Source organism: Kwoniella shandongensis, chromosome 1 (genome assembly GCF_008629635.2).
Source record: "Kwoniella shandongensis chromosome 1, complete sequence".
NCBI classification, from domain to species: Eukaryota; Fungi; Basidiomycota; class Tremellomycetes; order Tremellales; family Cryptococcaceae; genus Kwoniella; species Kwoniella shandongensis.
Genome location: NC_089287.1, coordinates 1,634,652 through 1,648,248, shown reverse-complemented (window position 1 = coordinate 1,648,248; position 13,597 = coordinate 1,634,652). Strand labels below are relative to the sequence as shown.

Below are 13,597 nucleotides of genomic sequence, written 5' to 3'. Positions count from 1 at the left end.
AAACTCCGAACCCATTGTACGTGCAACTCGCAACACTCACCGCACTGTAACACCCCACCGAACGGTTCCCGTTGCATTCGTTGGACCGTCGTACCGTTGCATCCTCTCTCCTCTCCTCTTTAATATCTGTTCATATCGTCCTCGTCGTCGATCTCTCTCTTATCCATCAACATTTCAATATGGCCGTAGGAAAGAACAAGAGGTTATCAAAGGGAAAGAAGGGAATCAAGAAGAAGGTCGTCGACCCCTTCACCAGGAAGGGTGAGTGCTATTCTGTTTGAAGTTTTCGAGGGAGAACCAGAATCGCTGTTGGACGGGCGGATGGGAAATAAAGAGCATGGAGATGGGATGACACAGAGGATGGACATGGCGATGAAGGATATGTCAAGGATGAAGCTGACGCACTGTGTCTCGAACCCATATCTTCCCCTTGTCAAATCTTCCTTCGACATAATTGTTACTTTCACCTCTACCCTCAACCGATGATTAACTCTCGTCCAACACAGAGTGGTACGACATCAAGGCCCCTTCTTACTTTGAGAACCGAAACGCCGGAAAGACTCTTGTCAACCGAACCCAGGGTCTCAGTACGTCGAAGTTTTCCTTTTTGAGTGTGGAAGTCATGGGAACTGATGAGATGTACCTCCCATAGAGAACGCCAATGACTCTCTCAAGGGTCGAGTCGTCGAGCTCTCTCTCGCTGATCTCAACAACGACCAGGAGCAATCTTTCCGAAAGATCAAGCTGAGGGTTGAGGAGGTTGCCGTGAGTTTTGTCCTCGTCGACACAGCACGATAACATACAGTGTGCTGATATTTTTTTCGTGGACTGTAGGGCAAGAACTTGTTGACCTCTTTCTTCGGTATGGACTTCACCACCGACAAGCTTCGATCTATTGTCCGAAAATGGCAAACTCTCGTCGAGGCCAACGTCGACGTCCGAACTTCTGACGGTTACGTTCTCCGACTTTTCGCCATCGGTTTCACCAAGCGACAATTCAACCAGGTCAAGAGGACCACTTACGCCCAGGCTTCCCAAACCAGGGAGATCCGAGCCAAGATGGTTGAGATCATGCGTCGTGAGGCTGAGGGTAGTGATTTGAAGGAGTTGGTCCAGAAGTTTGTTCCCGAGTCTATTGGTCGAGAGATTGAGAAGGCCTGCAAGGTGGGTTTAGACTGATCCAATCAGTTCTTTGACGAAGCGCAATGCTGATCATGTTTTCCGTCACTTTAGGGCATCTACCCTCTCCACAACGTCTACGTCCGAAAGGCCAAGATCGTCAAGACCCCTAAAATCGACATGTCCAAGCTCCTCGAGTCTCACGGTGAGGCCATGGACGCCAACACCGGCGCCAAGGTCATCAAGACTGGAGAGTTTGTTGAGCCCGAGGTTCTCGAGTCCGTCTAAAAGTAAAATAGATTGGATATAGGGAATTTGAGGGATGCATGTATACCTATTGGCATGAGCAGAGGTCGGTTCTTGCACTGGACATTGGTTGCATGGAGGGGTTCGGTCACGCCTACGCTAACTGGGACGAGGAAAACCTGCACGAGAACATGGGAGGGCTGTGCGTTCATTCAACTGAGACTCTAAAACGGCGTAACGGGGTACCGTCCATCGATCTTCGTCCAAGCGTTGCCGACGAACTCTGACTTGGACACCGAGCACCATTCGAACCCCCTTGCCGGCAAAGGCAGAACGAAGAAAATTCATTAATGGGATGTTACGTAACCGTTTCTCCTCCCATCTTTCGTCGGCGAGTTTGCGGGGTGATGCGGGCACGGAGATTGATTGCTATCGACGACATTAATTATTGGTGATTCACACACTGCTCGAGCTATTACGCCTTTGCAAACAGTCACTCTCTACACTATTGCGTACTCTCGCCGAAGCCCGAAGATAAGATGAGATACTACTCCTACTAATACTACAATGACTAAAGCTCCACGATACAAGCTGAATAATCTTTTGACTACATGGATGGTTCCACGTTCATGTCCACATCCACGTCCACGTCGACATGGTGACACCCTCTAGTCTTTTGTTGATCATAAGCCTAAACTGAGTGGTATATAGCTCTTCTTCGTTTATACAAGTTTGCCATCAACAAGCCCTCTTCTCGTTACTTACCAAGTTATCGAATATCGGACATGTCTGACCTAACTACTCATCTGATCACTTGTCAAACACCTCGTCCCTCGACTCGATTGGTCGGCATAGAACGATACCCCATCGCTCCACTCGCTTTGTGGACTTTTGGTACTGTCGATACAGTACTCACGTTCCCGGAAGAGCTGGATGTGGGTAGGTTGAAAACGGCGATTGGACTTTTGACTTCTGTTTGGCCGACTCTGGGTGGGAGATATGAGAGGCATCAAAGGAGCGGCGAGGACGGTAAATTCGATTTCTCTGTGAGTGGCAGACACTGCTTCGCCTTCCATCGCTGAGGAAGCCCCCCGAAACACTATGCGGGAGAGTTAGGCACTGCTCAGAGAAGACTGTTTACTGATCTGAATACCATATCAGTTCAAATTGACTTCATCTTCGATCCCGTTTTCGACGCAAAGTATCACCTCTCCTACCGCATATCCATTCCCAAATCGAGTCGTCATTCAAAACAGTTTATCGCCCTTTCTCCCTCCTATGGGTCCACGATATTCTATACCGAATTCTGATGAGCCGCTATTCGTGATACGACTCACTACGATCTTACCTTTTCGATCTAGTGTCTTGGGGATCAACATGAGTCATCTGATCGGTGATGGAGAATGTGGTCTGAGACTGGTCGAGATCCTCGAGCAATTCTATTTGCATGGCGAAGCAGCCTTGTCCCCTATTTCGAATACTCTTACCAACTTGTTACCAACCTTTGGGGATCATATCGCCTTGCCTCCCTTTCAACCAGAATGGGATGCCATTTACTCGGATTGGAGTGTACGAGGTCACGATCTGAAGATCCGCTCCGAGACGTATGCGCGTCAACAAGAGATCTCGGAGAAGACGGTAATCGAATTTGATCAGCAGGAAATCAAACGACTGAAAGATGAATGGGTTGGGAAGACGGGGGAAATGCTTTCAGGTCAAGATGTGTTGAGTGGGTGGTGGGTGAATTTGTTAGAAAGAGCGGGGATGAAGATTGATCTAGTGGAATATGTTCTCAGTGTAAGTTGTGACAGTGGCCAAAATGATCTTGTCTTGTCTATACACCATTCAGTTCAACAGACCGCTGACCTTTCTGAACTTTGCCTTCCGCGCACGGCTTACAGCATAGACACTTTTGCATTAATCACCCTTCCTACCCACCCGACCTTCCTACACTGGCATCAAACGTGTCGCGAGTTCGAACAGTCCCTCTACCGCCGCACCAACCCGCTGGGTTAACCCCTGGGGAGATCGCATCTCTACTCAGACAGGCAATACTGGAGCTTCGCTCGAATCCTGATATTACATTGCCATGGTTATCGAGTGCAGCGCATCATGAGCAACAAGCTGCGATTGAGGAACAAGGCCAAATCCTTGCTTGTGGAGATGGTCAAGTATTCATTAATTCCAATATCAAGTGAGTTCTACTTTCGTCCCCTGTACCGCGTATATTGACAACAGGATTCACAAATGTTAGGATGAATTGGCATGTCACATTCGGCTTTGAACCTCATGAGACTACCTATCATACTGCCGATACGGGGTTACTGTACTTGCGAGTCTTTCAAGCTAATCCGCAGGAAGGGGAGAGGCTGGGGAATAGAGTAGAATTGGCCTTCAGACTGCCCAAAGGAGGTGCGAAGGCAGCTGTGGCGGATTTGACTAGGAGAGAGACACAAGCGTTGATCATAGAATAGTAATGGAGTTCTCCCCCAATGAAGGTGATCGTGGCTAGTATGGATTTTGTAGTAGTAGAAGTAGTAGGAATAATAGCAGTATGTTAGGTAGTATCAGTAGTGATGATATGCATGCATACCGAGGCAAAGTCGATACACCAGCATGTGAGCTATAGCACAGTGCAATGTCCAGAAATGACGGACGCGTCGGGATCAATCGCGAGTGTACTGTAGTTGTGAGTGGTAGTGGGTAAGTAGTATCCAGCTTGCGTCGCTTCAATTCAATTTATCACTTTCACTCGTTGCTCCTCCTTACTTCTTTCCGCTCTCTCACATCTTTCTTCCCTTGTTAGATTTCCCTTCCTCTTCGATCTCATTTGGTTGGCGCAGGCGCAGGGCTCGTTTCTGATTTCGTTCGTAGCATAGCTCCTGCTCTCTTTCGTTTCGTTTTCCACCCTTGACGAGGTGAGTACTATGGAGTGAGAGGACTGTCAAAGCTGTTGCTTGTTCACGACCATCACCAACCATCCGCATTTCATCATATCCCGCACTCTGTGCCTATCTGCAGAAAGCAAGACGTGAAGCTGACCTGGTACTCTCGCTCCCTATCCGCTCTCACCCAATGCACAACGCACACCTCCATGTCTCACTCGCATTGTCTCATTCTTCCTCCACCTATACTCTCTGCACGACCACAAACCCAAACTCTGTAACACCCTCATCCTCAACTCAACCTGTGAGTCACTCTTATCCCTTTCTCTCTTCCTACTTCGGTTTACCGGCATCTTTGCTCAAATCTTGACCTTGTTCCCAGACACCATATCTTCATTTCACCTATTATCGCTCTTCCCCTCGCATAGCAACGTCTCCAGGACCGAGCTTGAAATCCCGTTCTCCCCCAGCGGCAGATCTCTCGTCCTCGTGCAGAACCTTTCCCCCCTCTCTTCACCCCCTCTTCCTCCCCCTTACAGAAAAGTAGCATAATCATAAAAACCCAATCGTCTTTACGTGCGTATAAATTCATTCATTCTTTTCCCACGCTTCGTTCTTCACTACCCCATCTTTCCTCGAGTTCAGAGACCTTTTCATTGTCTCTCGCTCTTTCCTTCTTCCCATCTCTTCTCTTTCTCGTCGTCGATTCTTGTCAAATCGGATTGTCGGCTGTTTGCTCATACTGCTTCAAAACCTCCTTACCATTCGTAATCTTTCCTCCAAACCGCCGCCTATACTTGCACTTTCCAACTTGACCTGGGCGGTTCATCTCTTCTACGTTCTTCACTCACGACAATAACGATCATCGGTGTACCTACGGTTGGGTTCACCTAATTCATCCTACATCCTGGTAACGAAAACATCTTTCTTCTCTTCTCTGCATTCTGCATTTTGCCTTGACATATTCTGTTACTTGACTACCACTTCATTACTGCCAAAATGGATCCTACGGCTGTCGATAACCGCTCCCACCACCAAACTGGTATGGGAACCACCTCGTCCGGTTTCTCATCGCATGACGGCAATAATTCCCTCCTCGGCACTCCGGGTAACAACGATCCGCGATCTTTGCTCTCCAATCCGAATGTTTACTTGCCCAACTTGTCGTCATTCAGTCCGTCGTATAGCCAGTTCATCTCCTCATCCTTTGGATCGTCGCTGGACGGGCTTGATCCCGATATTATGAAAGTGAGTAAGCCTGTTGATCGATACATGTATCTCGATTGTTGACTCTCCCCTCAGCGACCCCTTGACACATCATCTCTCCCAGTCAATCCTATGAACGGCATGCAACCTCAAATCGACTCTGGCGCCGCCTTCGACAGTTTCCCTCCAAAGAAGGCGCGATACGACGCTTCTCAGCCTACCGCTACTCCCGGTCCCATCGGTAGCAACAAACCTTTCACCCCCGGTCCTGGTCAATATAACGGCAACGCCGGCTTCATGGCTAACACCGGTACACCATTAAATCTCGGTGGACCCCTTGGTCAAACACCTAACCAAACACCTGGCATGGGTCAGCCAGGCTCAGCCGCTGGTAACGGGATGAACATCCCAGCGAGCCCCTTCGGGGGGATGATGAATGGCCTGAACGGTGTTATGGGCATGGGAGGTTTCGGTATGCCAACGTTCCCCTTCAACATGGGCATGGTGAGTGACAGGTCAGATTCAGCGAAGTGCGCAGTTGCTCATTGGTGCTTAGCAAAACTTCCCGGGATCTCCGATCATGTCACCGTCGATGAACCCAAACACAATGACTGGCAATTATGGACCAGCTGCCGCCGCCGCTGCAGCCGCTGCTGCTGGTAATTCTACCGGCCGAACAGTATATGTTGGCAACCTTCCTGCTGGTGAGTGCGCCTTGCAGTGTATGCGAGTGATATAACTGATCCGCCGATCTTGTAGAGGCATCCGTTGACGAGCTCCTCAACCTCGTTCGATTTGGTCCCATCGAGAACGTCCGTCTCCTGCCTGAAAAATCTTGCGTCTTCATTTCCTTCCTCGACGGATCCACTGCGGCCGCGTTCCACGCCGACGCCTCGGTCAAGAAGCTTGCTCTTCACGGGCAAGAGTTGAAGATCGGATGGGGAAAGCCTTCCGTCGTCCACCCTACTGTCCAAGCGGCTGTTGCGAACGGTCAGGCCACCAGAAATGTGTTTGTCGGAAATCTTGATCCGGAGACGAACGAGCAGGACTTGCGAAATGATCTTAGCAAATTCGGACCCATCGACCAGGTCAAGATTGTCAGGGATAAGAACATAGGTTTCATTCACTTTTTGAGCATCGGCACCGCCATGAAGGTGGGTATCTACTAGCACTACCATTATTATCTCCGCTAACATACATGCAGGTCGTGGCTTCTCTACCAGGAGAACCCGGCTGGGAGGGAAAGCGAGTAAACTACGGCAAGGTGAGTCGGACATCCAACTAGCAGAGCATTGGCTGATGTACTAATTCCAGGACCGATGTGCATACGTACCGAAAGCTCAACAGGACGCTGTGCGACAGGCACAAAGTCAAGCAATGACCGCTGTCGTTTCGCAACATTCGCAACAAATTCCCGGTACTCCCTTCACCCCTTTCTCCCCATTGACAAATGGCTTTGGCAACTTTGGTACCCCTGGCTCTGGCTTTGGCTCCCCTATCTTCCCCGGAGGTGGATACGCAGGTGCCAGTGGAGGCTTCATGGACACCAACGCTGCCAGTCAGGTTGGTAACCGTACCATCTATCTTGGTAACATCCATCCGGATACGACGTTGGAGGAGCTGTGCAACAATATTCGAGGGGGGATGCTCCAGCAGATCCGCTTTTTCCAGGATAAGCACATTGCTGTGAGTTTCGCGATACGAGCATCGAGTGCATCGAGTGTTTGCTGACGGCTTATCCAGTTCGTCACCTTTGTCGATCCCGCCGCCGCCATGCAATTCTACCAAACAGCGAACGCCACCAGTTTATCCATTAACGCTCGTCGGTTGAAGATTGGTTGGGGAAAGCACTCTGGTCCTTTACCTCCAACCTTGTTACAAGCCATCCAGGCCGGTGCGAGCAGAAATGTGTACATCGGAGCGATCGCGGATTTCAACTTGTTCACGGAAGAAAAGCTCCGACAGGACTTTGGCGAGTACGGAGGTGAGCCACTCTTTTACAGTAATCAGAACTGGCGGAAGCTGATGACGTGCACAGATATCGACATGATCAACTTCCTCAAGGAGAAGGGCGCGGCGTTTGTCAACTTCACTTCGATCATGTCTGCGCAGAAAGCTCTTGAAGGTATCAAGCTCAAGCCTGAGTACACGACTCTCCGTATCTCCTTTGGCAAGGACCGATGTGCCAACCCTCCTAGAGCGGTTCAGTAAGTGTCGAAGCCGTGTATAGTGAGATCGACCCGCTCACATCCCTGTGCAGCCAAACACCCGGGGGCCGTCCTCATGTTCAACGCGAGAACTCTCACCATACTCCGAGGGACGCCACCACTGGTGTTGCCGCCGTAATCCCAGCATCAGCAGCGGATGAGGAGCTTTTGGAAGACCCAGACTTCCCAATTGAGGATGATGGATATCTCGGTGAGGAGCTCACGGACGTACCAACGAGCTTTGAATAAGGATATATGTCTGGAGCTTGACTTGACTGGTAGAGTTGGTTGGATTTAAACACAAAGCATTTGACGATTTCGTATCTTTCTCATTTCCGTCATAACATATTCTTGGCTCTCTCGCTTCGTTTTCGCTTTTGTAAAACTAAGTACATATCATGATCATCTCTTCCAAATCAATGATAATGAATGAGATGTGTGTTCTGTGTGAACGCGACGCATGCATGTAACGTGGTGGATTGCGAACTAAACAAGCAGCAGCAGCAGCATAGATGGTCTCGGGGAATACTGCTCGTGTCGTTGCAGCGATAAGGTGAGTGATGTATGGTGTGTTTTCCGAAAGAGGTCAAAACGAATTAGGCTTTTTCAAGTGATTCAGGGAAAATGGTATAGAAACACGTTGAGAGGCGTTGAACTAACTGAACTGTGCGAGTGAGATTACACCATTTGCTCGCATTTAACTTTCCCCGTTCATCCCGTCTGTACGTCAACTTTGTTAGTAGTAGTTCTTTCAACTTTTTCTTTCCAACTTGCTCCACATCGACCCCTCTGTCTATCTGCAGCAAACGATAACCCATCCTACATTCTCTTGGATCGACGTGTTGTAGAAAGTGAGTACTACTCCCTAATTGCGACCGTTGCGAACGTCCACGCGCCAATCTCCTTTGACACGTCTCCTTAACCTAACCACTGACCCTATCACTTCGGCCACAGATCCGCACGACACACAAAACAACACTCACTCGTGCATGCCTGCACGTCAACGCTCGTTGTCACCCACTCTATCCCAGACAACAGACACTCTTTCGACCTTGATCACCGGTACATCTTCCTCTTCGACCACATCTTTATCGAGTTCCGCCACCCTAATCAACGACTCGTCACCTCCTCCTTCTTCTTCCTCTACACCTCTCACTGTCTCAAGGAAAGCTTCCAGCACACAGATCCGTCAGCGGAACCGTTTGAACACCAAAACCACAGCAAGTCTAGCCAAGACGCCGTCTTCACCTAAGATCTCCACAGCCGCAGGGATGTTTTCCTCGCGAAAATATTCGCCTCTCCCTACCTCTTCGTCCTCCTCGCCGAATCCGCGTAAACGATCAGGTGGCGGGTTGGCAGGATGGAAGAGGTGGGCGTTGTTGGGTACCGTCGTTCTTGTTGTGTTAGGATTGGGGTATTCTTTCGGTGGCAGTACCGCGAAGTACGGTTCGGACATGATCTGGGACGATGAGAGTAAGTGATTTTCACCCACCTTTGGCAGGACTCGTCACAGAAAGCGCGTCGTTCAGGATGCTGATCATTTGCCACGTAGACACCTACACTCCTGCGTTGGATGACGAGGTAGCAGAGGGTGACGGTGTCGATTACAGCTCTCCACCGTTCCGACCGGTCGATTCGGACGTTGCCAAGCCTCAAGCTCACGACGACGACGACGATTCGGCACTTCACATTCTCCCTATCGACAGCGGAAAACCTCACGACCCTACCAACCCCCACGACCCAACATCCGACGAGGCCAAGGGTGCTGCTGGTGCCGATGCGGATTTCACCGAAGTGGGAGGCGACGATGAGGCAGAGGATGAAATGGATAACGCTCAATCTGGTCTTCCTACCTCGTTCGAAGAAGATGCCGACCCGACTTCAACCATCGCTTGTACTCAGCCTTTCTCAGAGGACAAGCCCATCGTTCAGTACGCTTTGACAATCGATGCAGGATCGACCGGTTCTCGAATCCACGTCTACAAATTCCACAACTGTGGACCTTCTCCTCAACTCGAATACGAAACTTTCAAGATGCTCAACCCAGGACTTTCAGCATTCGCTCGTGATCCCACAGCAGCAGCAGCATCCCTTGACCCCCTTCTCGAAGAAGCGTACCGAGTCGTTCCTGAGAGTCTGAGGAAATGTACTCCCGTCGAAGTCAAGGCCACGGCAGGATTGAGATTGCTCGGTGTTCAGGAGAGCGTGGCGATCCTCGATGAGGTCAGGAACAGACTTGAGACCAACTGGGACTTTTCAGTCGGTGGCGAGAAATCTGTAGAGATCATGGACGGCAAAGATGAGGGTGTCTACGCCTGGATCACTGCCAACTACCTCCTCAACAAGATTGGCGAGAGTGCAACCTCTGACGACACGCTGGCCGTGATGGATCTCGGCGGTGCCTCCACCCAAATCGTGTTCGAGCCCAAATTCCCTGCCGACTCGTCTCAAGCTCTCGTCGAGGGTGAACACAAGTACCAACTTTCTTTCGGCGGCAAAGACTTTACTCTTTACCAACACTCTTACCTCGGCTACGGTCTCATGCGAGCCCGTCGAAGTGTCCACAACCTCGTCGCGTTCACATGGAGCTTTGGAAAGGGAGAGGTTGAGTGGGAGACTCTTAGCGAAAAGGTTGAGGTTCCCAACCCATGTCTGTCTAGGGGCACGAGTCGACGAGTCGAGCTTGACCCTCCTGGACGAGCTTCTGTCAATGTCACTATGCACGGCGCGACTGGCGGATTCGAGGCTTGTAACAGAGTTGTTGAGTTGGTCATGGCCAAGGATGCGTGAGTGGAGTTTACATCGGTCAGACTAAGAAGTACACTAATGACTTGTCCGCATAGTATCTGCGAGGTCAAGCCTTGTTCTTTCAACGGTGTCTACCAGCCTTCCCTTCTTGACACGTTCCCCCGAGGTCAACTACTCGCCCTTTCCTACTTTACCGACCGAATCAAGCCTCTCCTTTCGTCATCCGACCACTCTCTCCTCACCATCGCCGAGCTCACCAAAATCGCGAAGGACGTTTGTGCCGGTCCCACTACTTGGTCAAAACGATGGGGCAACAACCCCGCCGCTATGGCAGAGTTGGAAGATCGACCTGAATACTGTCTCGACCTGACGTTCATGAACGCCCTTCTTGGTCTCGGATACGAGTTGGGACCAGAGAGGGAGATGATGGTCGAGAAGAAGTTGAAGGGTGTCGAACTTGGTTGGGCTTTGGGTGCAGGTTTGGCTCTCGTCGAAAAGGCAGAGTTGACCTGTACTGCGTAAGAACATGTAGATTTAGTGACTGAACATATAGACGATCTTTTCCCATACAATTCAAAAACAGTATCATTCATCCATACATCCCACCCATCTTACACTTTCCTTGTGTTCTCTTCTTTTACGCTCTTTATGACTCGGTCTAGACAGGCATGCATCGGTGATCTATATGTGGCACGCACTGATCGCTACTGCTCATGAGGGGTTGTGCCTGAAAGAAGGGGGAAGTGATCGATGAAACGCGTTGGAGGACAGCGCTCGGACCGTCGTTGAGTTGAGTTGATCAAACTGGAGGTGCGATTGTTGATGGATGATGTAGGGATCACTGACGTTCTCCTGCTCACACTTGTATCACAATGCAGTAGCTACTGCGCTGATCCACTCAACGTAAGCACTCTCGAAAGTAAGAAATTGACTGGTGGCGGTGACACTTCTGTCTCTGTCTCTGTCCCGCTTTCACATGCCAGTTATGGCTTCACGAGGACAGCTGTACTGTGCACTGTTCGCTGTTTCGGCGCACCGACCACCGATTGTATATCTGGTCGTTAACGACGGTTCCTAGCGTGTGTTGGTGTGTGTGACCATCCGTCATTCAACCAACGCCGCAGACCATCCCTATCCTTCTTGCCCTTCTCTACACAAATAAGTCGTCATTGACCCCTCCCACAGTCTGCTCAACCTAACACGATATGGCCCATTTATTCCGTCGCAAGATCCGACCACAACCACTCGACAACCATCCCAACAACAACGACAGAGATACAGGCACAGCTACCAAGTCAAAGCCTTCACGTTCACGACCCGTGCGACCTATTCGTCATTCCCTCTCGTTACCAGATCTGACAACTCCCTTGATCGATACTTCATCCTGGGAAGAAGTACCCCCTTTCAAATTCACTTCGACATCGACGCCGTCGACAAATACAAGGACGACACCGACTTCGTCCTGGACGAAAATTGATAAGCAGGAATTGGCGAGACCTTTTACACCGATGATGATTCGAGCTGTAGGTGGTGAGGATGGTGCTTCGTCTATCGGACATGGAGAGGACGAAGGGATACAAAACTTTAGATACAGTCGTGCGAACTGGGGTCGCGGAGGAGATGATAACGATCATAGATTGAGTATGTTGAGTGTTATCGGGGGTCGAAGGAAGGGTAAAAAGGCAAATATGGCGAGGTTGAACGTCGTCGTCGCTGGTGGCAAAGGCGTTGGGAAGACGAGGTGAGTAAGATATTGGCGATACAGTACTCGCATGAGTACAATAGTACGCTGTATGTCTCAATGTTGTCTGTAATGCGCTGATTTCCGAGCGTCGATCGTTTCATGATCGAAAGCTTCATGAATCTCCTCCTTCATTCTCTACGAGACGACTCTTCCAATCCTTCTGATCAGCCGAAACCGAGACCTGGACCTACCACCCGTCCTGAGGGATACACAACCACCGCTTCCCTTCCGGGATACGATCGTCTTCTCCTCCGTCTCATAGATACGCCAGGCCTTAGCTTGGACTCTTTCGCTACTACGTCTGATGGACCGAGTACGACATCAGTGGGAGAAAGGGGAGTGATAGGGCTGATGAGGATGATTGAAGATCGGTTCGAAGAGAGGTTGAACGAAGAGAGAAAGGTCAGGAGGAGAGTAGGTGTTGAAGATGGGTTGATACATCTAGGTAAGGAGGAGTTTTCACGTAGATAGGCAGGACGAATCAAGCTGATCAGTGATACGGATGGGAATCAGTGATATACCTAATTGATGCGAGGGAGGTACTTCGTCCTCCTCGCGTCGTGGGACACGCCCCTACAGAAGTGAACTGGTCTTGTGAAGGACTGTTCGATGAAGTTCAGGAACCTGCTTCTCCCACTGTTCAAGAAGACGCCACTCTACCAATAGCACTCGATGAGCTAGACGGACCGACCCTTTCTGCCAACGAGATCGAAATCGTGAGCTGCCACTCGTATTCGGCTGTGAGGATACGGGATTACCGGTGCTGACATTGCCCCTCCTCACGCAGATACGTCGAACAAGTAGACGATCGAATGTTCTTCCCGTCCTCACTCACGCTGACGCGCTCACAATCACCGAACTTGCACAAGTGCGCGAAGCAGTGAGGCGGGACTTGCGGAATGCCTTCCCAGACGATCCAGGACGAGGGTTCGGGATCTTCGGATATGACGAAGATGACGGCGATGGATTGTCTGCTGTAAGTCATGGCACTCGATGTGTGGTATGATGAGTGAGCTGACCCGTGTTGCCATCCCTGCAGGAGGATGACACGGAAGATGAGCATGATGACCGACCTCCTACTCCCGCCGATTCAGACAACGACGTCCTGCCGCCAAACCTGCCCTATGCGATATTCGTTCCCGACTCCTCCTCAAGCTCCCAGCGCGACGGAGGACACGCCTTACAACTGACTCGTCAATACCCATGGGGGTCAGCGTCAGTGTTCAATCCTGCCCATTCCGATTTCGAGCTTCTTCGCGAAGCAATCTTGGGAGAACAGGCCAAAAACTTGAAAAGCGTAACGAAGGAGGTGTTGTATGAGAGGTACAGGACGGAACGCTTGTTGGCCAGGCAGGGAGGGGCCAGTTGTTAGTGTCACAAAATTCAGGAGTGAAGGGAGCTTGCTTTGGGCTCAAAAGGATAGGATATCGAAGTGTAGCCAC

At 50.4% G+C, this 13,597-nt stretch overlaps 5 protein-coding genes across 5 annotated transcripts; all 5 read left to right on the top strand.

The window, feature by feature from the left end:
• Positions 1-179: 179 nt before the first annotated feature.
• Positions 180-1,407, top strand: CI109_100591 (40S ribosomal protein eS1; the record flags this gene model as incomplete). Its single annotated transcript, XM_032004647.1, has 5 exons — positions 180-261; positions 507-587; positions 653-765; positions 835-1,164; positions 1,234-1,407. 5 exons carry the CDS (start codon positions 180-182, stop codon positions 1,405-1,407), a joined length of 780 nt encoding a protein of 259 aa, XP_031861125.1.
• A 743-nt stretch (positions 1,408-2,150) lies between these two features.
• CI109_100590 (uncharacterized protein) lies at positions 2,151-3,839 on the top strand (the record flags this gene model as incomplete). The annotated part of the gene is made up of 4 exons (XM_032004648.1): positions 2,151-2,411; positions 2,527-3,162; positions 3,267-3,559; positions 3,620-3,839. The coding sequence occupies 4 exons, from the start codon at positions 2,151-2,153 to the stop codon at positions 3,837-3,839; spliced, it is 1,410 nt and encodes a 469-aa protein (XP_031861126.1).
• Positions 3,840-5,249: 1,410 nt separating this feature from the next.
• CI109_100589 (uncharacterized protein) lies at positions 5,250-7,912 on the top strand (the record flags this gene model as incomplete). The annotated part of the gene is made up of 9 exons (XM_032004649.1): positions 5,250-5,498; positions 5,553-5,960; positions 6,013-6,160; positions 6,216-6,610; positions 6,661-6,720; positions 6,771-7,142; positions 7,200-7,440; positions 7,495-7,663; positions 7,717-7,912. The coding sequence occupies 9 exons, from the start codon at positions 5,250-5,252 to the stop codon at positions 7,910-7,912; spliced, it is 2,238 nt and encodes a 745-aa protein (XP_031861127.1).
• A 740-nt stretch (positions 7,913-8,652) lies between these two features.
• On the top strand, positions 8,653-10,933 carry CI109_100588 (uncharacterized protein; the record flags this gene model as incomplete). Its single annotated transcript, XM_032004650.1, has 3 exons — positions 8,653-9,136; positions 9,216-10,449; positions 10,507-10,933. The coding sequence occupies 3 exons, from the start codon at positions 8,653-8,655 to the stop codon at positions 10,931-10,933; spliced, it is 2,145 nt and encodes a 714-aa protein (XP_031861128.1).
• A 683-nt stretch (positions 10,934-11,616) lies between these two features.
• On the top strand, positions 11,617-13,527 carry CI109_100587 (uncharacterized protein; the record flags this gene model as incomplete). Its single annotated transcript, XM_032004651.1, has 5 exons — positions 11,617-12,152; positions 12,266-12,600; positions 12,669-12,871; positions 12,943-13,131; positions 13,195-13,527. 5 exons carry the CDS (start codon positions 11,617-11,619, stop codon positions 13,525-13,527), a joined length of 1,596 nt encoding a protein of 531 aa, XP_031861129.1.
• Between the last annotated feature and the right edge of the window lie 70 nt (positions 13,528-13,597).